Source organism: Chrysemys picta, chromosome 14 (genome assembly GCF_011386835.1).
Source record: "Chrysemys picta bellii isolate R12L10 chromosome 14, ASM1138683v2, whole genome shotgun sequence".
NCBI lineage: Eukaryota > Metazoa > Chordata > Testudines > Emydidae > Chrysemys > Chrysemys picta.
The window spans coordinates 11,406,573-11,432,004 of record NC_088804.1 but is presented as its reverse complement, the minus strand read 5'-3'; the positions used below and the strand labels follow the sequence as shown (position 1 = coordinate 11,432,004).

General features: G+C 44.1%; 1 protein-coding gene across 2 annotated transcripts in view; it reads left to right on the top strand.

Annotated features, from left to right (window-relative positions):
- The window catches only part of NECAB2 (N-terminal EF-hand calcium binding protein 2), a 304,596-nt gene that overhangs the window by 13,542 nt on the left and 265,622 nt on the right, over positions 1-25,432 (top strand). For both annotated transcript variants that reach the window (XM_005306290.5, XM_005306291.5), the window contains exon 2: positions 8,939-8,963. In XM_005306290.5, coding sequence (XP_005306347.1) covers positions 8,939-8,963 — 25 coding nt within the window. The remainder of the gene's footprint in view (positions 1-8,938; positions 8,964-25,432) is intronic.

Sequence of the window (25,432 nt, the reverse complement as noted above, 5' to 3'; positions counted from 1 at the left end):
GAGCCGGTGGGCCCTGGCTCCATTGTGTGGGGCCTGTGGAGGAGAGGGCGGCAGGGCCATTACCAGGCGAGGGAGAGGTCCCACCCCAGGGGTAGGTTTCCCTTTCCCCTGTTGTCCCCCCCTTGCCTCCTGGACCTCCAAGTTCATTGTCCTTGCCCCCTGACCCCAACCCTGCTGGCCAGCCCTCCACCTTGGAGGAGTGTGTATAGTTAGCTCCACCTCCTGTATATTCTGGCGCTCGTGCTCCACACATTTCACTTCCTTACCCTCGTGTCTCGCCCTGATACCAAAGGGCAGGACTATCTATCTATCACCTGTGGAGGGTGAGGAACCCCGGTGGGCAGCCTCTCTTCCACCGCAGCCTGCCAGGGATATCGGTTGGCGGCTCCTCCATGGAGCTGTGAGCACAGGCGTGTACCTGGCATGGTTCACCCCCATCCCCGACACCTGCCCCTTTTGCAGCATGAGGGAGAACCTGGCGCACACGTATCTTGAATGCGCCAGGTTGCAGCCCCTATTCCGGCTCCTCCAGAACCTCTTGTTGAGATTCTGGCTGCACTTTCCCCCACACCTGTTTATCTTCTCACACCCTGTCCCTGGCCCCATGAAGTCACGAGACCTCATCAACCTCCTGGCCCTGGCCAAAGTGGCCGTCTTCACCAGAGGGAGGATGCTAGATGAGGGGGTGCTCTGCGACTGTGGGGGCTGTTTCCGCTCCTCCCTGGTGTCACACATCTGGCAGAGTTCCTCTGGGCGGCGTCTGCTGGCTCCCTAGGCAGCTTTGAGGGGCAGTGGGCACTGTCCAGAGTTCTCTGCTCGGTGTCCCCCTTCTGGATCCCTGTGACCCTGTGTTTTGAATCTGTGACCTTCACTCCTGACCCTGTTATTCATTAGTCATCCCCCACATTCAGTTGGTTCCTGTGTCCAGTGGTCCCTCCCGCAAGGCTGGAGAAGGGGCCTTTAGATGTGGGCGGGCGTAAGATTTCCAGTAAGGCCTCACTACAACTCCATATTGTCAAGCTCTTTCTTAACCATGAGGACAAGGAGCTTCCTGTTACAACATATTAAATCTTAACTTCTAATATAATCCCATGACTCCAGGATCTGGGGCCCAATGTGCAGGCCTGTAGCCTTAATCCACCCTGATCCTTCTTTTTTGTAGCCATTTCCCTTCAATCCTGTTCTCCATCTTCCTAAACATTCTAGCCTGGGCCACTTCAACAGCTAAACCAATTCCACCTTTGGTGACTACTGCAATCAATGTGGATATAGTGAGGAATTTGCTTGTAATGATATACGAATCAGAACTGCGGTGTTAAGAATCTATAGCGGCACTTCAAAAGCAGGTCGGTACTATCAATATTTTTTGCAGAGTAGGATTTATGTTTAGTTTATAAAAATGAATGCATTTTCTAAAACCTTAACTCTGTTTTGAATATAATTCCACAGAAAAGCTGTTGTGAGAATGAACAAATTAAATTAATGTCTATAACTAGTAAAGATGTAATGAATATTAAATTTAAAAACCTAAATCATACAGCACATAGGTATGTTACCCATAACTGAGGGTGAAATACATCCTGGTTTGGAGGGCCAAAGCAATACTTTCCACCACTTGAGCTCTGCACTGGGGCTGCTGATGGAGCAGCTAAGTGAAGTACTCCCCTATGTGTGCACCTAGCGTGCCTGCAGTTTTGCATCCCCGTAGGTTAGCATGGAAAGGGTTAATGGTGGATTTGTGTTTACCAGTAGCACTAATTCACTAGACTTCACTCCAGTCTGCAGCCCAGGGGTATGAATCGCCTCCTTCCCTTATTATACAGTTACTTGAGTGTGAGGTGATCCCTCTGAGATGCTGGGGAAGGACGTGATGCTGGAGAAAAGTGGCCTGCTGGCTTCTGTTTCTGGCTGTAATCCAGCCTTGCTGTGTGGCTGTGGGTAACTCATCCAACCTCTGAGCCTCAGCTGAGCATGAAAACCTGGGACCAGAAACTAAGGTCCTGGTTCTGAAACCTGTACGCGGGAGCCTCTTCGCTGTCAGTTGGGGTTCCAGGCAGGCCAGTTGGGGTGGATACCCATGCAGTATTTGGGCTATACCTACTTTGTGCAGGAGTTGGGAGGCTTGCTTAATTAATGCTTGTAAAGCTCTTTGAATCCCTTGGACTGTCAGCTGCACCAAATTCCATTCATGTGTGACTAGAGTAACTTAGCCCCGTTAGTACAAAAGTGTTAGTTAAACCTCCAGGAAGGGATTTTAAAAGCTGCACAGGGATTTTGGACATCTGTTTCTTGTTGAAATCCATGGAGGCTGGGTGTCCAAGTGTTCTAGCTAGGTTTGAAAATTTCAGCCCTGATTGTCCGAAGGTGAACCCATCACCTTGCAAATTTCCCTCCATCATCCTGCAATCTAAATATATCCCTTTCAAAAGATGCTGTATCTCTTAACTGCCATCCTCTCCAAAATTCACAGCATGGTAACTAAAACAAGAGAACATTGTGGAGTTCCTTATGAGTTTTCGAAGCCATCCTTTCCCTGCAGCAGAGAATATTTCACAGGCCTTTATGTAAGCAAGATTCTTGGCAGCACAGCTGAGTAATCATTGTTACTTGTGTCTTCATCAGGGTCTTGGTGTGCATTCCAGATGTTCATACGTTGACTTTCTTGCTGTCTCTGTTTACCAAGCATTGTATCTTTAATTACAGGCTCTTTTGGAATTCCGGTTGGTTTCTATTTTTATGTGGATGTTTGAGGGTCCAATTAAATTGATATAGTAAGTCTTGCTTGCCAGTAACGATGGCGGCACAGCTTGACGCTGCTGAATAAATACATTCTAGTTGTATCATGGGTAGTGTCTTCCCCAGCTTCTCCTGATTCTGAGGAGAAGCAAGTCATCAACATGATGTGCTTGCCCACCAGCAAAAACTCCATATAGAAGAAACTCTTGCAGGTTTAAGGACTGAGAAGTTCCTTAGTCTGTTATGTTACTCCCAACTTTATTAATGGCTTTGGCTGTCGACTCTTGATCTCTGTTTAGTGAAAGGAGACCCTCAGTGTTCGTATGTTTTTTCCATTGGCCCTAATAGGAATCTCACACATTGACCAAGGAGGAATTAGAGCCTTTTAAAGAATTAACAGTCTCTGCTCTAGTGACAAATTGCAAAACATAAAAACAAAAAGGAGGAAAGTTAGTTAATACATGCCCATGATCAGGATCCTAGAAATTCTGGTGCTTGCCAGTTTCTAGCAGGGCTATCCAACTCTGCCAGTGTATCTTAGTGCATCATTTGTTCTAAAACGTTGCCACATGAGTGGCATCTTAAGATATGATCCATAATTCCGCACCCCCCACCCTTTTTTTAGTTAACTCCTGAGCTAGGTCACATTCTGTGTTTAATCTGTCCTTGGCCATACTACTACTGTATGATAAGGTCAGGCCTTCTATGATGGGATTTTTTCCTAGATTATACTCTCAATAATGCATTTCTCAGGGTAATAAATTGGAGGAAAATCTTTTCTTGTTAGGATTTCAGTGAGATGAGAACCAAGCTCCCAAACAGCTCTTTACTTGTCCCAAAACATTGTTAAAAAGCTACATTTCTTACTACCAATGATTTTGGAACAAGTTAAAAATCACTTAGAAAAGTTAGATGCCTGCAAGTCACCCGGGCCTGATGAAATGCATCCTAGAATACTCAAGGAGCTAATAGAGGAGGTATCTGAGCCTCTAGCTATTATCTTTGGAAAGTCATGGGAGATGGGAGAGATTCCAGAAGACTGGAAAAGGGCAAATATAGTGCCCATCTATAAAAAGGGAAATAAAAACAACCCAGGTAACTACAGACCAGTTAGTTTAACTTCTGTGCCAGGGAAGATAATGGAGCAAGTAATTAAGGAAATCATCTGCAAACACTTGGAAGGTGGTAAGGTGATAGGGAACAGCCAGCATGGATTTGTGAAGAACAAATCATGTCAAACCAATCTGATAGCTTTCTTTGATAGAATAATGAGCCTTGTGGATAAGAGTGAAGCGGTGGATGTGGTATACCTAGACTTTAGTAAGGCATTTGATACGGTCTCGCATGATATTCTTATCGATAAACTAGGCAAATACAAATTAGATGGGGCTACTATAAGGTGGGTGCATAACTGGCTGGATAACCGTACTCAGAGAGTTGTTATTAATGGTTCCCAATCCTGCTGGAAAGGCGTAACGAGTGGGGTTCCGCAGGGGTCTGTTTTGGGACCGGCTCTGTTCAATATCTTCATCAACGACTTAGATATTGGCATAGAAAGTACGCTTATTAAGTTTGCGGATGATACCAAACTGGGAGGGATTGCAACTACTTTGGAGGACAGGGTCATAATTCAAAATGATCTGGACAAATTGGAGAAATGGTCTGAGTTAAACAGGATGAAGTTTAACAAAGACAAATGCAAAGTGCTCCACTTAGGAAGGAAAAATCAATTTCACACATACAGAATGGGAAAAGACTGTCTAGGAAGGAGTACGGCAGAAAGGGATCTAGGGGTTATAGTGGACCACAAGCTAAATATGAGTCAACAGTGTGATGCTGTTGCAAAAAAAGCAAACATGATTCTGGGATGCATTAACAGGTGTGTTGTGAGCAAGACACGAGAAGTCATTCTTCCGCTCTACTCTGCTCTGGTTAGGCCTCAGCTGGAGTATTGTGTCCAGTTCTGGGCGCCGCATTTTAAAAAAGATGTGGAGAAATTGGAAAGGGTCCAAAGAAGAGCAACAAGAATGATTAAAGGTCTTGAGAACATGACCTATGAAGGAAGGCTGAAAGAACTGGGTTTGTTTAGTTTGGAGAAGAGAAGACTGAGAGGGGACATGATAGCAGTTTACAGGTATCTAAAAGGGTGTCATGAGGAGGAGGGAGAGAACTTGTTCACCTTAGCCTCTAAGGATAGAACCAGAAACAATGGGTTTAAACTGCAGCAAGGGAGGTCTAGGTTGGACATTAGGAAAAAGTTCCTAACTGTCAGGGTGGTTAAACACTGGAATAAATTGCCTAGGGAGGTTGTGGAATCTCCGTCTCTGGAGATATTTAAGAGTAGGTTAGATAAATGTCTATCAGGGATGGTCTAGACAGTATTTGGTCCTGCCATGCGGGCAGGGGACTGGACTCGATGACCTCTCGAGGTCCCTTCCAGTCCTATAATCTATGATTCTATGATTCTATGATTCTATGATTTCCCCTCTGACCATCACACTTTGAGAGCAGAATGTCTCCTCCAACACCTTAAATAGCTTTTACTGCTTCTGCATTGCACTTTATATAGTGTCTTTGATTCAAAGCACCAGAGAATAATAACAGAAGGATGCAGCAAGGAAACAAAAAAATTTGCAGTAATCAGCATTTAAAACACAAAGATAACATCTGCTGATCCTGTGCGAGAGTAAGAAGAAAAGAGGAAAGGAAAAACATTGCATACTAGAGGCAGAATACAATGGGTATTGTTTATAGGGGTGTGTCCAATGGCCCTGTGAATGAACCTGTTCCAGAGGACATTAAATGGGGCTCGCTTGATTTCTTCTTCTATTGTTTGTTGTGGGGCTCCGTGCTATAACCCAGATGCAAGGCAATGTTGCCCACTTGGCTACATTTAAAAACAATTGGATTTACAAATAACTGCTTCCTGATAGACATGCCCTTAGCAGGCTGCCCACATATGGCCCAGTCCTGCAAACCTGAAGTCAATGGGAACACTCAGATGGGTAGTATTTTACACTTACATTTTTCACTGTTCTCACTGGGCTCATGGGGAACCCACAGGAATGGGGGCTGGAGTGGAGGAATTCTCAGACATGCTCCTTGTGGAGACGTCTCTTCAATTCACTCCATCTGGGTGTATGGTTTACCCCTCCCAGGGGTCCATTTCCAAGGGATCAGTTGGTGTCTAGGTCCATCTACACAGAAACCAAGTGCCAGCTCTGTCTCCAATACACCCTCCCCATGACTGGCAGAACTGACGAAGTTTTAAGAGCCAGCTGCTGTTCCGAAGGCCCTGTGATGCAGTCTATCAGGCCTTCGCTGACCCCTTCTGAGGGCCTTGTCACCCTGACAACCCCTGCTGAAGGAAAACCCACTCGGACCAGGCTACCAGCATGACTTAGTACTCCAGAGGCTTAGACGGGTCAGGCAGAGACACTGACCAATCAGGAGCCAGCAGGCCAGTTAAGAAAGCTTGGCTGCTTCTTCTCAGGGGCAGTGTGAGGTGTCACTGGGATGGGGAGGAACTCCTCAGTGCTAAGCCAGAGCCCCTAGGCCAGGCCAGGCCAGGGCCTTGCCCTCAGCACTGCAGCTAAGCACTTGAATTTGAGGTTTACGTTCTTTATTTAAAGACATAGCCACATTTGGGGTTATTTTTTTGATTAACCTGTTTAGAGACTGATGCCAAACTTATGGCAAGGGCCATCATGCTCCAAACAGGTGTCCAAAGCTAGTAGACTAAGGCAGAGAGCACCTCCCGTACCAGGCTTGGTCCCCCAGGGGCAGCCCCACCTGCCACATGTTCCCTTTAAGAAGGGTTGCGGGAGTGAAACGCTAATGCAGCCTGTATGCCTATCCAAATGGTATCTAAACCTTTACAGGGTTGCGAAAGTGAGTAGTAAACTCTTGTGAACAGGCCTGTTTCCAGTATTCTCTGTGTGGTCAGGCTGGGGAGATTACAAGAAGTGTCTTTCTCTCAGTGTTTCATCACTGTTTTTTCCTGTCCCTTCGAGAAACAGGAAGAGCAGGAGAGGTGAAGGGGAAATTAGTTGAACTTTTGAACCTCTTAACAGCTTGGGTTTGGATTTGGGCTGTGTGTGAGTGAAGAGTTGGGTCCTTTGTTAATGCACACCCATTTGCCTATCACTACACTTGACTCAGGTAATGGTCTCTTTGTGTGTGCATATTCCCCCAGGTGTCTTATGTTCATTCCAGTGGCTGAACCTCAAAAGGGTATCTATACTGAGGCTGAATGAACCCCACTGGGTCCAGCTGATGTTGGTTACACAAGCCAAACCCTGCAGGATCTGTCTGTAGAGATTGGCAGTGGGCCAACCTCTGGTGCCTTCCCTTAAAGGTTTTGAGTTCTGAGGTTGGTTTGACTTTTCTAATATGGGTCTTATTGTATTGGAACTGGGGTGCTCATCCTTAAATATTATATAATATTGAGTCATTGTCTTTGTACAGTATCCATTTTGAGCCTTATATAGGATAGGCGATACCCTAGGTAGAACATTGATTTAATGTTACTTAATTAAATAGTATTCATTTAAGTAACACATTGTGCAGTTCAATTTGCCTCCTGGGTTCCTTCTTTCATGCAGCATTTTCTCCTTTGATTTTTTTTTAAATGAATTTATGACCCAGAAAATAAGACTTCATTTTATGACTGACTCTGAGCTGGCTGCTGCAGCTTTTATTCCCTCCACAATGAAATCTTTCTTTTGTTTAGCCAAATGCTCCTTTCTAGTCCAAAATAATGGGCTCAGGCTTAAAGAGGAGGAGATGATGATTTCCCCTTTCACGCTGAGCATGTGAATTTTGCAGCAATATATGGGAAAACCTAGGCCAACAGTTATTTGTCTCAGTTACCTATCAAATCCCAGGCTTCACAAGAGTTCCTCATTATTAATTGTGTTGTGCCATGATGGCCAACTCCTTGGCACAAGCACCTTGTCTCCTCCTCTTTGATCCAGCGTGAAACGCGAAGTTGATGCTTAACAAATAGAAACAGGAACTCACAAAGGGATTCTGATCCTGCCCCCACTGAAATGCTAAAGGGTTTTGTGGCAAAAAGTCTATTGACTCTTTAGTGGGGTGTAGGACTGGGTCTGGCTGGCTGGAGAGTCAGCACAAGGATGTGAGTACAGTACTATGAAGTGAGAGCTGTCATCTTTCCATTTCCTTCTTTGAGCAAATACTTCACTACTGAAGTGGTAGGCTGGATGGCTTAGGACAAAATAGAGTATGTATATGAAGCCTGGCACCTCTCTCCCTGATAGTAGTGACCAGGGCCGACGAGGGGTGGGGGGAAGCCGGTACAAATTACTGGGGCCCGGCTTTCCCCCCCCCGTCGGCCCTGTTTAGCCGGTCTGCCCTTGCTGGGGGGGGGCCCAAAAAATGTTTTTTCACCGGGGCCCAAACCCGCTCTCGGTGGCCCTGGTAGTGACTGAAAGTTATCACTGCTTGATGCCCTCTAATAGTTCTTAATAGAATGAGTTGGTGATTTCCATTAATTTCTAGAGGATAAATATCTATACTTCAAAATCAGCACTACTCTTGGATGTATTTTTGTTGGCAATCTCAGCAGAGAGAACAGTGATTAGTATGGAAAGAACTTTCTCCCTTAGGCCTGGTCTACCATAGTCTAGAGGAATTTTGCAGACATTTCACACTGTTAGCTCCAGTGGTGCTTAACTAGTGTCAGCAAATTTCCGAGCCCTAGCGTAGACTGGAAACTGGCTGCTACTGGTATCTTAAGGACCTGCTCTGAGCAAGGTTGGATGAATGTTTAAAACACCAGAAGCGTAGAGATGTTTCCACTATTCCTATCTAAGATGTAACTTACTCTGCGCATAAATGAAAATTCCAATACTGTCAGTCCAATAACTTCCTTCCCCAGTAATCACTTACATTCTGGGGTCTGTGGCCCCTCCCTCCTCAGGGGAGGGGAGGGTCTTTTCTAGTGGATGCCTCCCACCATCCCAGGATTTAAATTGGCCAGTAACTTCTTTTTTCACAGTAAATACCCTCTAAAATACAAAATAAAAATACCATCAGAAATGAGCTTTGACAAGCTAGAAATCTTGATCACACTGTTTAGGGTTGGAACTGGATATAATCTTGGTATTAATCATTTAGTAAAAAAGAAATGTAACAAATCACAAAAAATAGTAAACATGTCTCTCTTTTTTAATTCTAGATTTTCAGACGCGCTGACAAAAATGGTAAGTCTGTATATTCATATATATATATATTTATTTTGCTTTTCTTGTGAATGAGCCTAGAATGTTTTTGTGGATAATTGTATCTAACTGCTCCCCACCCCCAAACCTCAAACAAGCCAGGAGACTTTACGAAAGCAATACAGGTTAATGCTTTGAGAAGGAAGGTCATGTAATTCTATGGCTGCGATATTCTTAGAATCAATGTGACACTAACCTGAAACTCTTAACAAGTAAATGTGTTCCTTAAGCCGTTCAGATCTACTCTGTCCCTGAAAGCAGTGGTCTGTAAACTACACACATCTTGAAGAAACATAAACCAACTGCCTGAGAAACAGTAACTGACTGCTCCCGTTGTAATTGTTCATTTTTGTGACTTAGGTTCTGTCCTATTTGCAAAGCAGCTTGTTTAGTGGTAAAATGGTTGACTCTCTCGTCAGCAGGGGAAGAATTCAGAGCCACCCAAATCTCTTGTCAGGTCCTCTCCTCAGGGCGCATTTCACTGACAAACTCACAAAATAAGGCAAAACAAAAGCTAAGTTCTTAGAGCACCCCTGCTGCTGGCCCAGAGGCCCATCCCTCTGTGTCTGTACTTGGGGAAGGGTGCACCTCTTCTTCTTAAAACCCCACTGTGTCATATTACAGACGGGCCTTGATCCTTCCTTGGCCATTCCACTGTCACAGGTTCACGAAATATTAAGAGGTGTGTGTGATGAGGCTTTGGTAGTTTTGTGCAGTCATGTGGATTTTGTTGCATTGAAATGGATTTTGCACTCATCCCAATGGGAAGACATACAACTGTAGCGAAGTCCAATATTGCCACGATGCAATGAATTACAGAGACGATTCTTTCTTGGATGATCTGTTTTGGATTCCTAAAGAGAGAACTGTTCTGCTTTCTCAGTGAGAATCTGAGGTGAGATGGGAGATATTTTACTTTATCTGAACACAGCAATTCATTTTCACTGTTGCTCTCGCCCTGTTTACTCTCCAGTCAGTTTCCAGTCTAGGGATGTGGCATAGAATTGCCGTTGTGGTTGCAGGTTTAGATCGGTATTGCAGAGGGGACATTTTCAGACTTGGGGAAGATGAGAAGTGGGGCCATTTCCAGGAAACCTGTGCCCTCTGCAAAGCAATTTGATTCAGGTGCCTAGCTGCAAATCTCAAGATCCAGTGTGTAATCTTCTCCCAACAACACCATGAGAGAATAGGTTCCGCACCAACAAGTGGTGTGTTTGTGGAGGAGTTATTGGCATAACGGGTGGGGTTTCTTATTAAATAGGAGGCTGGAGGAAACCAGTTATACCTAGGGTTACCATATTTCAGCAAGCAAAAAAGAGGACGGGAGGAGCCCCGCCCTATCCCCGCCCCTGCCCCTCCCACTTCCCGCCCCCCTCAGAACCCCCAACCCTCCCCCCGTTCCTTGTCCCCTGACTGCCCCCTCCTGGGACCCCTGCCCCTAACTGCCCCCCAGGACTCCACCCCCTACCTAAGCCTCCCTGCCTCTTGTCCCCTGACTGCGCCCTCCTGAGACCCTCCCCCCATCCTAACTAGCCCCCTAGGACCCTACCCCCTACCTGTACCCTGATTGCCCCAACCCTTATCCACTCCCCCACCCCCAGACAGACCCCTGGGACTCCCATGCCCCATCCAACCACTCCCCACCCCCTGACAGCCCCCCCCAGAACTCCCGACCCATCTAAACCCCTCTGCTCCCTGTCTCCTGACTGCTCCGACCCTCTCCCCACCCCTGCCCCCTGACAGCCCCCCCGCCCCCAAACTCCCAAACACCCCCCCGCTCCTTGTCCCCTGACTGCCCCCTCCTGGGACCCCTGCTCCTAACTGCCCTCCAGAACCCCACCCCCTACCTAAGCCTCCCTGCCTCTTGTCCCCTGACTGCCCTCTCCTGAGACCCCCCCTCCAACTGCCCCCCAGGACCCTACCCCCTACCTGTATCCTGACTGTCCAAAACCTTCTCCACCCTCCCCCCAAAAGCCCCCCCCCGAACTCCCGACCCCCCCCCGTCTCTTGACTGCCCCCTCCAAAATCTCCCTGCCCCTTCTCCTGCCCCCTGGCCCCCTTACCCTGCCGCTCAGAACATGGTGTTGGGCTCACACGTGGCTGCGCTCCCCAGCGCAACACACAACCTGGTCCCACCCCACCCAGTGCTGCCGGAGCGGGGCGCTGGGCAGCAGGGGAGGAGGATGCAAACGGCCCGGCAGGCCGGCCGGCTCAGAATGCAGGGAGGGAGGGAGGGGGAAGGAGGAGCTCTACAGCTGCTCCGGAGTCCAGCCCGGCAAGCTGCGGGGGAAGGGCTCTGGCTGCCAGAGCCCCATGCAAGCGGCTGAATTTCCTGCAGCCCTCCCAGCCGCACCTCGCTCTGCCTGGGGGGGAAATCCCGGACATTTTGAGTGATTTACAAATTCCCCCCCGGACGCTATTTTTAACACAAAAAGGAGGACATGTCCGGGTAAATCCGGACGAATGGTAACCCTAGTTATACCCTATCCAGGGATGGGATTAATAGGGAGATTCATGGGTCCCAAAAGAGGGCTGTAGTGGCAACTGCAACTGTGAGCAGGAAGAGCTGGTTATACACATCATTGACCTCCTGGAGTCTGTGCAGTAAAGGTCACACCAACATTTCAACCTTATAGGGTAGGACCCCTGTGAGCTGCAGATTCCTGTTGCTGTAGGACTCAGAGCTCTTTTAAAAAGTGCCCTGAGGGAGAATTAAAAAAAAAACCTAGGCTGAGTTACGGTGTTTCTCTGTCCCTTGGCACAGAGAGAGATGCCACAGACTTGGGAGGAGGCTTTCCATGCTCAGCCAGTTAGATCAGCTCCTGCTAGGGAAGGAAGGCATCCTTTAATGTAGAAGGAACTCTTAAAACCCCGCTACGTATCTGCCAAATACAAGGGGTTGTTGCCTTGAGAGAACATGTTAACCATTTTTCTGGGATCAGAGGGGAGGGTGGGTTTGGGTTTGGATTCAAGAGCCCCTTGCTGAAAAAAGAGAATAAAGAAAGGATTAAAAATTAAATAAAATACACCTCTACCCCGATATAATGCTGTCCTCGGGAGCCAAAAAATCTTACCGCATTATAGGTGAAACCGTGTAATATTGAACATGCTTTGATCCGCCGGAGCGCACAGCCCCGACTCCCCAGAGCACTGCTTTACCGCGTTATATCCAAATTCGTGTTATATTGGGTCACGTTATATCGGGGTAGAGGTGTACCTGTACTAAAGAGTGAGATCAATAGTAACTTGAGGCCAAACTAGGTAAAGAGCAGTACTATTATCTATGCAGGATCCTGCCTGGGGAGAAACTGGGATAAAGACCTGATAATATCCGGCATTGAAGGGGCCAAATTAGTCTCTGTCACTGTTGGTTTCATCTGTCAACCTAGAGGTGATTTGACTCTATGTTCTGTCTTTTGTTCTTGCTGGCTGGCTCTAATATTACAGACAAGCCACCTCCATTTTGATTATGTCCTATCTGTAGCCAAAACACAAGCAACTTCTTGTTTGCATTCACTTTTCTCAAAGAAGAGAGTTTTTTTCGTGAAATCTTGTATACAGGGTGCTGTGAACGGGAACACTGTCAGTTCAATGGTATTTATTTATATTTTTCTATTTTCCCTTTTAATTGTCAATATCTTTCTGTTGTTTAAAGATAATAGGCCAAATTCTGAGCTCAATTATTCCTGTGCCAAACTTGTGAAGGTTACTCTAGATTTGGACTGGTGAAATTTATTTCTGTCCACAGAAAATGTTTCATGTCCTCCTCTTCTTAGGAGCACTAAAATCACTGGCTAATTTTCCAAGAGGAAAAAATGATTACTGTCCTTTATGGAAAGTAATTTAATTATAGAGCAATGGTTACTGCAATAACGTGCGGTATCCTGTTTAAAAAATCAATTTAATCTTGATTTAACATATCTACCTTGATGATGTCAATTTAAATGATTAATTTTCAGATCTAATCACTTACTTATTTTGCCAAGTGATGTCTTCGGGGCTTTTGTTTTAGTCTCAACCAACAAAACAATCCCAGATTTAGATGTACTAAGTTCAATGATTCTGGAAATTTACAAATCATTTTCTTGGCTGATGTGCCAAGATTAGTGTCTGTGCTGCTGAATGTGAGTGTAGCATCTGTGTGGTGGCGGTCTTTAAACTTTGCAGCATTTCAGAAGGAACATGCCAACCGTCTGGACGGCGGAAATAGAGGTGCTTCCCTCTAACCCAGCACATGAGGCAAAACTCTAGATGTTTCCTGATTCTAGGTGCTAGGGCTTAAGATCATGAGGATAAACTTTTGATGCAATTATCGTCTCACTCTGGTGTAAATAGAAATAACTCCATAGAAATCAATGGAGTTCTGCTGGTTAAAGAGATGGGAACATGAGGTTGTACAGCATGTATTCTGTGCTGCTCATTACACACGGTAAACCTGGAGAAATTGTGTTCTGTAGACTTCAGATTCCTATGATTTATTGTGCTGATAAACTGTCTGCAGAGAAGGAAGGATTTCATTATGCCAGCTTCAAAAGCTGGTGATGGTGCCCATTCAGTAATATGTCTGATTTATGTCCCCTCTACGACGTTTGGGCTGTAAAACATTAGGTGTTATTCAAGTAAACTTAGAAAGAATATGTTATGCTGTTGGGATTTAATTACTGCACATCAGTTAAATAGTTGCTGTTCTTAAAGGACAAATATTAGCGTCCAGGAATAAAACCCTCTTTCCTCGTTTCACACATCGGATTGACTTAGTTTTTATTATTGAAACCTGCCTGAGGCTTGTCTTTTCTCAATCTTATGATGCTCAGTTCCTGATGACAGGCAAGAGCTTGTCGTCCAGTATTTTAATGTTACTTTGCGTGGCCTTTGGTCTGCTACTATCTCCATTAGCAAGAGTAATTCACTTATTTCTCTACTCACTAAAGCACTGCTCTCCACCTCTGGTCAAAATCTTTGCCCAAATCCCGTGCAGGCCTCTCCCATGATATTTGATCCCTTAATACAATTGGAACTAGTGACCTGTAAATATCAAGCTGTATCAAGTTGATACATTACGATTTTGTAGCAAGGGGAAAAGGGCAAGCTGATACAATATGGCAGGACGGCTAAAAGCATTTTGATGTTGTGTCCATCTGACTGAAGAGGAGAAAAAAACGTAAGAAATAGAATGAAGGGTATAGGTAAACTGCACGGAATGGTCTGTTAATGGCATCTCTTTGCATAGAGAGCTGGGCTTGCAAGTGGAACTCTATGGGTTTAAAGTGTCCATTCCTGACCATTTGCTTTCTGGGATACTCTGCATTGTAAGTGGAGGGGCAGCTACAGCTGATCAGTGAACTGATGGATATTGCTCATCACTGTGGATCTGACAGGGAGAGTGCTATAGACCCTTCCCACTTGATTTCTCTTCCTTTCATGTAGGCTGTGGATTTAGAGATAGCTCAGTGGTTTGAGCATTGGCCTGCTAAACCCAGGGTTGTGAGTTCAATCCTTGAGGGGGCTGTTTAGGGATCTGGGGAAAAAATCAGTACTTGGTCCTGCTAGTGAAGGCAGGGGGCTGGACTCGATGACCTTTCAAGGTCCTTTCCAGTTCTAGAGATAGGTATATCTCCATATATATTATTAATGAGGCCAGATTCTATTAACATCATTGCATTCAGACATTTCTTGGCATAATGTTTCAATTAGATCAGTGGAGCCAGTTTTATGACATTTCTCCAAGATAGCCTGGGACTGCAACATACATTGACTCAAGCATTCAACAGACCATACATCTCATGAAATTTGAAATGTCATTTTCAATATATAGCGGTGTATTGTTGTAGTTGTTCAGGAGCTGTGCTTTCAGAAGCACCACCCTTAGCCCTACTTTGTGGCTAATGCAGCTAGTCGGACAAGTTACCCTGCGTGCACAGGAAAAGTGAGCACAGACGCAATGAAAGGATTTTGTGTGTGTTCTCCCTGGCTCCTAAAAACTCCTGTTTCTCTCCAGCCATCTCACTAAGACTTCTGCCTGTCAAGCACACAGTTCTCTCTACTTGTCACTGCTATGCCGGAAAGAAACGTTTTATTTTGAAGCAAATCACCAACTTTTCCTCTTCTACCCCCTCCCAAGCACCATTTCAGACCCCTTCTGTCAGCACGCAAGGAAGTGCTGCTGTAAAACCTCCTCTGATGCTCGAAGAAACAGAGGCCTCCTTCCTTTTTATGTCTCCTTTGCCTTTGTCATCCCACATGTTGCCTAGTGGAGACTGCGTACACACCGAGACAGCTTTGCTAATCAGCATTTCACACAACATAACAAAACCTGTTAATAATGCCCCGATTTTGAGTGCACTGCTTGCCAGCTGTAACATCTGCTGTGAAAATATGGATTATGTCACTTAAGGGAGAAGTGGTGCTGGCTTCTTAGATCTCTCATTATGGACTTGTGAGCTTTAATCCTGCAACGTGTTGAGCATCCTGAGTTCCTACAGAAGTCAATCTGAATTAAGGGCACTTACCCTCTCGCAGGAGTTGATCAACCCATTTTAGGATCAGGCCCCTAGTTCTTATTTCTTCCAAATAATCCATCAACATCACAATTGAAACTTAAGAAGGAGGGAAACTTCTGATGTTTAGTGTTTCCCTTTCTCATTGCTGTATTCTTACTGTCCAAACTACTTGGGTCAGTGTCCTTCTTTCCTAACTAACACCTAAGCACTAGCCAAGTCGCTATAATTCATTCTTTCCTTATTGACTGATCTGTAATATTGAACTCTTATTGCTCTCTGCCTGCCTGTTTCTCTCCAACTCTGAGAGCTAAAATGCCAATATCAGTGAACAACCAGTAGCAGCATTAATATGGTTTGTTTTCAACACAGTCCTATTATTTAAAAAAGAAGAACAGGAGGACTTGTGGCACCTTAGAGACTAACAAATTTATTAGAGCATAAGCTTTCGTGGACTACAGCCCACTTCTTCGGATGCATATAGAATGGAACATATATTGAGGAGATATATATACACACATACAGAGAGCATAAACAGGTGGGAGTTGTCTTACCACCTCTGATAGGCCAATTAATTAAGAGAAAAAAAACTTCTGAAGTGATAATCAAGCTAGCCCAGTACAGACAGTTAGATAACAAGTGTGAGAATACTTACAAGGGGAGATAGATTCAATGTTTGTAATGGCTCAACCATTCCCAGTCCTTATTCAAACCGGAGTTGATTGTGTCTAGTTTGCATATCAATTCTAGCTCAGCAGTTTCTCGTTGGAGTCTGTTTTTGAAGTTTTTCTGTTGTAATATAGCCACCCGCAGGTCTGTCACTGAATGACCAGACAGGTTAAAGTGTTCTCCCACTGGTTTTTGAGTATTTTGATTCCTGATGTCAGATTTGTGTCCATTAATTCTTTTGCGTAGAGACTGTCCGGTTTGGCCAATGTACATGGCAGAGGGGCATTGCTGGCACATGATGGCATATATTATCACTTCAAAAGTTTTTTTTCTCTTAATTAATTGGCCTCTCAGAGGTGGTAAGACAACTCCCACCTGTTTATGCTCTCTGTATGTGTGTATATATATCTCCTCAATATATGTTCCATTCTATATGCATCCGAAGAAGTGGGCTGTAGTCCATGAAAGCTTATGCTCTAATAAATTTGTTAGTCTCTAAGGTGCCACAAGTCCTCCTGTTCTTCTTTTTGCGGATACAGACTAACACGGCTGCTACTCTGAAACCTCCTATTATTTAGGGCCTAATCGTCCAGACGGACATAACACAGTGTTTAGTACCATGAGTAAGTGCACAGTAACCTGGCAGTCTCATGGTACATTTACTGTGTGCTTTTATTAATTTCACTGTAACCATTTTTTCCCCTCACGCTCCCCGTGCTGTCCCCTGCTGGTTCTCATTTGCGGTGACACTCAAGCAGGCCTCCTGCTAGGATGTCATAATTACCCTGGAGCTCCAGTGGAGCTGACCAACAGGGGCTCAGAAAAGTGACAGTGACAGCTGCATATTTTTGCACTATGTATTTAAATATTAAAAACAACCTCCTCCCCACACACCACAGAAGGGACTGGGGCCTGTTAGGCAACGTGCAATATGATCTAAGGAATACTAGTTATTTAAGCCACTATAGGACAACTCCAAGCTTGGGCCAGGGCTCTGGTGGCTGTAATGTCACAACATGGTGCATGCTGAAGTCGGAGTCATCTGGAGTCACTTCTGAGTAGCTAAGATGAGGGGGAAATGTTTACTTAAAACACATTATATGCAAAATGTATCCATCTTGTGGCTTGGGATGTCTGTAACATTTAAATCAGTTTAAGAAAAAGCGGATTTCTGTTACTGAAGTGTCACTTGGGCTAACCCAAGAAAACGTACCTGAATGAAAACGTTCGCCCTATTGTGACAGCAAGTTACTAAGGTGGCATAGAAATTAACCCTTACATGAAGGCTTGGTTCAGAACGTGTCATCTGACTTCTTCCCACTAGGCGGTTTGGATGCTACCCTGGGACTCAGCCCAGGGTTCAGTTCTCCATTCTGCCACAGACTCCCTGTGTGACCTTTGGCAAATCATTTAGTCTCTCTGGCCTCAGTTCCCCATCTGTAGAGTGGGGTTAATAGCACTGCCTTGCCTCTCAGGGGTGTTGTGAGGATAGATTTGTTACAGATAGTGAGGTGCTCTGATACTGCAATAATAAGGGCCAGATAAGTGCCTAAGAGACTTTCAGTCTATAAAACAGTAAAAGGTGCAGTTTAGTCTAGAACAGAGGTTCGCGAACTTCGAGTGCTGTGCCCCTTTTCTCCATGGGAGTCACAGAACAGTCCCACCCACCCCAATACTCGCCCGTCTGGGCAGAAAGTGACTCACTGAGGGGAGTGGGTGACTCATACCCCGGGCTGCACCAGGACCTGACAGACTCTTTCATGGGAGAAGCCCATGCTGGTGCCTTCCCCACCCCACCCCCTTCCTGACCCAAAGCCTCTTGCTCCTGCAGGCTTCAAAGGGTTTAAAATACTGAGGCTGTGGCTGGCTGGCTGTCCTGACCACAGCAGGGCAGGAAGAACATGCAGGGAATACCCAGTGGTCCGGGACCGGGAGGGAACAAGCTGCTGTGGATATGGCTGCATTGTGTTCCCTGTAGTCCTCCGTCCATCCCCACAACCGCTGGGGACTCCCTGCATGCTGTCCCCACTCCTGCCCTGGCTTGGACACCTGGCTGGCTGCAGCCCTGTGCCCTACCTTGCATGCCTGCCATAACCTGATTGTGCCTCCCCAGGGTGCTCCTCGCTGTTTGAAAACCAATGGCCTAGATCCTAGATGGAGCGAAATGATTCATTCTATATCAAATTCACAGGGATAACTTACAGTACATTGTCATAAATTTCAGATTTTCATTCAAAGTCAGTGGAATTACTCTGGATTTTACATCGCTGTGACTGAAAGCAAAATCTGGCCGCCTTTCTCCATAGGACAAATAGAACCTGCAGTAACTGCCTAGAAGTACAGTAACCCTTTTCCTTTGTAACTGCAATGACACAGGACTAATTGCTTAGCATCAGTTTTTGTCACAAATTACTTTGAATTCTAAAGGAAGCCTTGTGCCAATTTCAGCTCCTACAAGGTAGGATGGCAGAATGTGCAGGAAGCTGTGGTAGGTCAGTTGTTTTTCAGCGTTCCCCTTATTACTCACTGTCTGTCATTTTTATGGCCCTTGGCTGCTTCTTGGTGACTATATTTTTGTGGCAACACTTTCAGAGCTTTCTTTTTGGCCAGCAGCTTTAGACTCTTGAGGGAACATCTGTCAGTGACTGCCTTTGGCAGTCTTTCTGATTCACTTTCCTCATGACAGCTGGCTAGTTTTGTACAGTTTAATAAGAGTGACTTTCTGCACCACTACTGTTCTCCCTGCACTGTACCTACTGTATTCCTAGTCTTTAATTCAGGCACAGTGTGAAATTCAACACCTTCTGTCTTACCAAGGTTGTATGCTGTTGGCTGTTGCCTGCCATTTTCATGTGTCTTCAAGCCTGGGAGTTACCTGCCTTTTCCATTGCCCAGCTGTTCAGGGTTTTTTGGTTTTATTCTAATCCTGCTGTCCAGGCAATCTGATATAATGTGCACATCAGAAATTCCCTGGTGTCTTCAGGAAAGAGCTTTTCTGATGATGAGGACCTCTGCTCAAATCTGGAATCCTTCATAGAATACTTGTCAACCTCTGAAAACAGCTCATGCTCCAGGCTCTTCAGGGTTTAGGGATTAAGGGCTGGCAATCCTCTCTTTGATCCCTGGAAGGACAAACTTCCTTCCCAGAAGGTCTCTTCCATTTTTTTGCATGTGAAGTAAGACTCTTCAGAAGTTCTGCTTCTGTTCATGTGTTTGCTTTAAACTCCCTTCATGAAGACAGTTTTGCCCAAATATTCTGTAGTGGTTTTTTTCCTCTCCTGTGCTAACTGAACTGAAGAAATTATTCATTCCTAATTTTTGGTTTATTTCTCTCATCCTTTTTTTAAGTTAGCGTGAGTGAAACTGGTGTTGGAAAACTGTCCCAGAACTGGAGTTGCTGTGGGATCTGGGATAGTTGTTCTTTGTATATACAAATAGAAAATTGCACATTGCCTGATAGTGCTTCACTTTCTTATAGTGCAGCGACTCTTCTCAGGATCCTTTCCAAAGAGTGGGATTTGAGGAGTGACAATATTGAAGGTGTAGAAATGTGCTGCTATCACTGAAGATTTCCAGGGGTTAGTAGCATTGAATTGGAGAGGTTGTAATTTGTGACCCTCTAAACCAAGATCTATTGACACAGTGCAGCCAAGAGGATCTGAGCACCATCATTGCCACGAGGCGTTGGAGAGGGATCAGTCATGTGCTTCGCATGGAAACTGATTCCATCACCAGAGTAGCAATAAGATGGACACGTGAAGGCAAGTGAAAACGAGGCCGCCTGAAAACAACATGGTGAAGAGCTGTGGAAGCCGAGCTGAAAAACCTGGGGCACAGCTGGGGAACCATTGAAAGACTTGCCAGAAAAAAGACGGGAGTGGAGGAGCTTCGTCGCTGCCCTAAACACCAGAGGTGTAATAGGAACATGATGATGATTACGTAAAGGCAGATTGACCAGTGCTTCATTTAGCAGTAGTATCCTCTCACTAACTATAACCAGTAGCAGATGTTTCAGAGGAAGGTGCAAGACACCCTGGTGTGGGTAGTTATGGGATAACCACAGGAAGGTTTTCATCCTGACCCCCAGTCAGCAGAAGTTGGCTTAAGCCCTGAAGCTGGAGGGTTAACGTCCCTTCCAAACTCTTGTTTGTTTTAGTGTTGATGATTTTAACTCTGATTTTACTATTATAGCTTTGCTTATCCCTATTAATGTGAATATGTGGTGGATGAGTTACATTCTTGGAGATTCTGTGGATGATCCCATTCTATGGATGATTCCATTCTGTGGAAGATCCCTTTCTTCTTTCCTCCCTACTCCACACCCATCCAAAGAGTTCTAACAGAATTATGCCGTTTTGCCAGGAGAACTTAAAATGCTCAGCTACTAAGAACGATGAGAACTGAAAAAAGAAAGGAAACGGAAATGGCACCTGATGAATCAGCCACCCAAATTTAGGGTGACCAGACAGCAAGTGTGAAAAATCAGGACAGGGGTGGGGGGGGGTAATAGGAGCCTATATAAGAAAAAGATCCAAAAATCGGGACTGTCCCTATAAAATTGGGACATCTGGTCACCCTACCCAAATTCACCCTACCCAAATTCTCAGATTGTTATATTTTGTTTGAATTCCAGGAAGGGACCGAGAAGAATTGAGAAAGGGAGACTGTTACAAACTGAGGTTAATGCCAAGTACCAGAAGATGTCTCGATTTCATAACTAACATTGCCGCAGTCCCCCGAAGTGTAAATCTTCTTATCCCAGGATAGAAGCACTTACTCTGTTATGCTGTAGCTTTAATGGTTAGTGAACTGAGACATGTTCTTATGCATGAACTTATTAAAGAAGTCAGGGAAAAGAGCTTCCTACCAGTCCTAGATGCTGGGAAGAAAGCAATGTAGGTAATTGCTGACTTTCCTAGGTTGCAATACAGCTGTTTGCATAGACAAGTATGACTTTGACACAGTTCAGGAACAGAGCTGAAGAAAACTTCAGATTTTACTTTCTGGTTTAGCTAGGTGGCCAAGTGTACAATGATTAGCAGATTAAAAGATCACTGAAGTAGTAAAACATGCTGTTGATAGTATCAAAGAGAGTGTCTTTGAAAGATCTGCTACTTAAAATCAGGTCACACTATGCACTCCTCCTGACTTAATGACACGAATTGCAGGATGTTTGTAAGATTAGGTTTTTTTGCAGCTCAGTTAGGCTGTTGGTGTTGAGACTTTTCAGCGACAGTAAATACACAAATGTTTTTAAAGTTGGAATTCAGAGCATTAATGCTTAAGTTACTGTCTCGCTTGTATAGTACTTAAGGGAATCACCTTATATAATATACAGCTATTTGCTACATTCCTGGTTGTTTCTTATTAACAACACAGGTCCTGTTAAATCAGTGCCTTGATTCTTAAGCCAAGTAGCAGCAGAGCATCCACACAAATATGATGTAGCTAATGTGGAATGTGAGAAAACCATGGAGTTTGAACATAAGAGTTAAATCCCTTCTTCCTCTTCACCCTGCTTCCACAGCTCCTATTGCATGAACTGTTAACTACTGGAGAATCAGGAGTTCTTGGTGTGAGACTCTAAAATACATTATACATGTTCAGGCACTCAGACCATGGTGATGAGCTCAGTGCCTACCGAGAGATTTTAATGAAGGAAATCCGTCCTGACAAGAAATTAAAACAGTAGAGAAAAGGCGTTTGTAGACGTAAGCAGAGAGGGGTGGAGTTGGCTAATTCTATCTCTGACATTAGTTGTACCAATTGTAGACCATCTTTTTCTCTCTCTCAATCTCTTTGTTAGCCTGTTTATAGTATCAGATGCAAACTGAAAGACTTGTGTGACAGCACACTGCCAAATGGATGTGTGCCTTGGTCAAGCCAATAACAGTATGTGACCTCCGTCAGTTTGGAGAATGCCTACATCAGGGTAAGAAGTTCCTGCCAGCCATTGGTGCTCCTAAAGGATGAAGGTACCAGCTATACAATCATACATAGGATAAAAATTGCTGGTACTTTCTCATCAAGGGTTCCTTGTATGAAAACTGGAATCAGCCTGAAAACAACATGTTACCTCCATGATATGAACATTGCACAATATTTGGCTGATACTTGGTGCAGATCCAAGCAGTCATTTTCCAAGTAATTTATTTGTGTACCAAATGCCTGACATCAAGTTCTGGGGCTCCCAGCATGGTTGGAGTGTTAGCATTGACTTAGCCATCTTTTCGAATACTTATCTTTTCGAAGCCCCATAAGCCCCAGAACTTATGCCTGGCAAGGCATAAGTATATTTCTGCCCAAACCCTTCTCTGGTGGGAAATAATGGAGCCTTTACTAGTACCATCAAGTTAAGATTAGTAACTTGAGTTTTATATTACCCATTCATTTTGAGAAGAGAAATCTGGTAACACTATGTTCCTGCTATTCCCTATAAGTTAAATAGAACTTGTCAAAAAGTGATTTGCAAGTAACCTCACAAATAAATGAGGAGTTGTGTTGTGATTAGTGGGGTTATGTTTATTACTTCTAAGTATTCTCATGTCTACCAGTTTATACGGCAAGTTTAAATATTCATGGATCTCAAAAGCATCACCATTTTAAAAATCAAGAATAAAGCTGAAAACTCACACAGGAAGCACGATGGCTATTTGTGCTAACATTTCACTGAGATTGTCTTCCAGTTAAGGAGGAGGAAATACACCTTGTGACGTAGGCCACCAAGCACACACCATCATTAACAGAGAACAGTTGAAATAAGCAAACAACCCATAGGCTAAAACTTGTTTGAATAAACTGCTCAGTGAATACCCTTTAAAATGATTCAGACGTTGTAGAAATCAGGATGCGTTAGTAGACAGGAAAAAAGGTTAAATTTGGGGGATCGCTTTTTTGGCAATGAATAATTCAACCGACTCTAGCCGTCTCCCTACACCCCAGGGGCAGAGTTGTGCTGGTCATTTATTGACACAAGATAAAGGCAATGTATGTTAATGTTATAGATTTCTAAAACAGACTCGTAGGCCCTTGTAAGAGTTCTATCCTGTGCACTTTAATTTACACACATAAACCATTAATAGTTTCCTTTAATAAGAGAATTAAATACCCCAATATTCATTATGATTAAGAAACAATTTAATTTTCATATAATAATAATCATAATTTAATTGGTCACTGTTTGCGCGAAATTTTGCTTCATTAAAACATGAGCTTGATCATCTGCCTATTAAATCTCAAATCATTGCTGTTAACAAACTAAATGCCATAAAGCCTTGTTAAATGTGAATTAAATCCCTGTTTTAAACATTTTAAAGTTGTTTTCAAAGTGGAAAGCCATAAATTGAAAAGCTCTCACCATCTGTAAATAATCTTGCTGCTGTGGATGCACATAGAGGAGCCCATTCCTGGTTCTGCTATGGACCCAAGGTGTGAAGCAGAAACAAGCCATTATTAAACTTTTTTTGTCTGCTTTCCCCTCTGTAAATTGAAGTTAATAATAGGGCATTGTGTGGCCTAGTTAATTAGTGGGATGCCCCCAGAAGGCCAAGATGGTCTAAAATGACTACTGACTTTGGACACCCAACTTGACACATCTTAACAAGGCCTGATTTTCAGAAAGTGCTGTGCACCCCCAACCTCTAAAATTCAGGCCCTTTAAGGTGTCTCCAATTGGGGACCCCATATCACCAGAAACTTAAGAAAATTTAAGCCAAAATGGCTGGAAAAGAAGGAAAAAATTCTCTGTTGAGTACTTTGTCCATGTGCTTTGTGCATTTGACAGCCCCTTCTGTGTAACCAGTTCCCCCTGCTTATGTGGGCCTTTGATACAACAAGGAGGAGAGAAATATTAAACATTAAATGTGTGTTTATAAAACTACAATTCTGTCAGAAGGAGTCATATGCAGCTGTAGTATCTGCAGCTATTTTAATTAACTTATTTGATAGATATGAGAATTTAAGTTGTTGGTATTGTGTTTTTTTAATAAAACCTTTTCACATTACTGTTGCTAGGACTTCATGCCCAGGGTCTCCTTATTGCAGGGGTAAGAACTGGTCCAAACTCTGTTGCACTGATCAATGTACCCTTATTTACTGTGTCCTGAGAATGCAACCAATTGATGGATTTTAACCAGCTTTATTTCTTCCAAAAAGCAATATCGGGTTTATGGCTTAATAACAACCTGAAGAGAATACATTCCGAAGGCAAGAAACTGTGTGTCCTTAACTACTGTAACAAAATCTGCTGTGTAATGTGCTGATTGGGCATCTTGCTGCAAACAAGGTCATGTCTACACCATCGCCTTGCAATCACATCTTTTTTTTCTCTAACAATTGTACTGCCTGGCCTCTTTTGCTGTTAAGAACTTAACAATCACATTATTTCATGCCTGTCCCACAAAGAGCTTCACAAAATTAATATAATACATTATAAAGCCAATTTCATAGGGCAATAACATGCTGACTGTAACCAAATACTTTAAAAATCAATGAAGAACTTGTGACGGGATGGATCACAGAAACCCACTTGGGGCTGCCAAGACTACTTCTGCCCCTGCTTTCCCTGCCAGCGTGGGGCTCCAGAACCCTGCCTGGTTGTGCCAGACATGCTTGCTGGCCACGAACTCAGACCCAGGTCTGAACCACGTCCCATAAACTGCAAGCTTAATAGAAAGCAGCTTAAGAAGTGTTCCTGTTTTTAACACTCAGATGCCCAACTCCCAATGGGGTCCAAACCCCAAATAAATCCGTTTTACCCTGTATAAAGCTTATAAATATAAACTCATAAATTGTTCACCGTCTATAACACTGATAGAGATATATGCACAGCTGTTTGCCCCCACCCCCCAGGTATTATTACATACTCTGGGTTAATTAATAAGTAAAAAGTGATTTTATTAAATACAGAAAGTAGGATTTAAGTGGTTCCAAGTAGTAACAGACAGAACTAAGTGAATTACCAAGCAAAATAAAACAAAACACGGAAGTCTATGCCTAATACAGTAAGAAAACTGAATACAGATAAAACCTCACCCTCAGTGGTGTTCCAGTAAACTTCCTTTTACAGACTAGTCTCCTTCTAGTCTGGGTCCAGCAATCATTCACACACCCCATGGTTACTGTCCTTTGTTCCAGTTTCTTTCAGGTATCCTTTGGAGAGGCTATCTCTTGAGCCAGCTGAAAACAAAATGGTGGGGTCTCCCAGGGGTTTAAATAGACTTTCTCTTGTGGGTGGACACCCCTCCCTCCCCCTGTGTAGAATCCAGCTACAAAATGGAGTTTTGG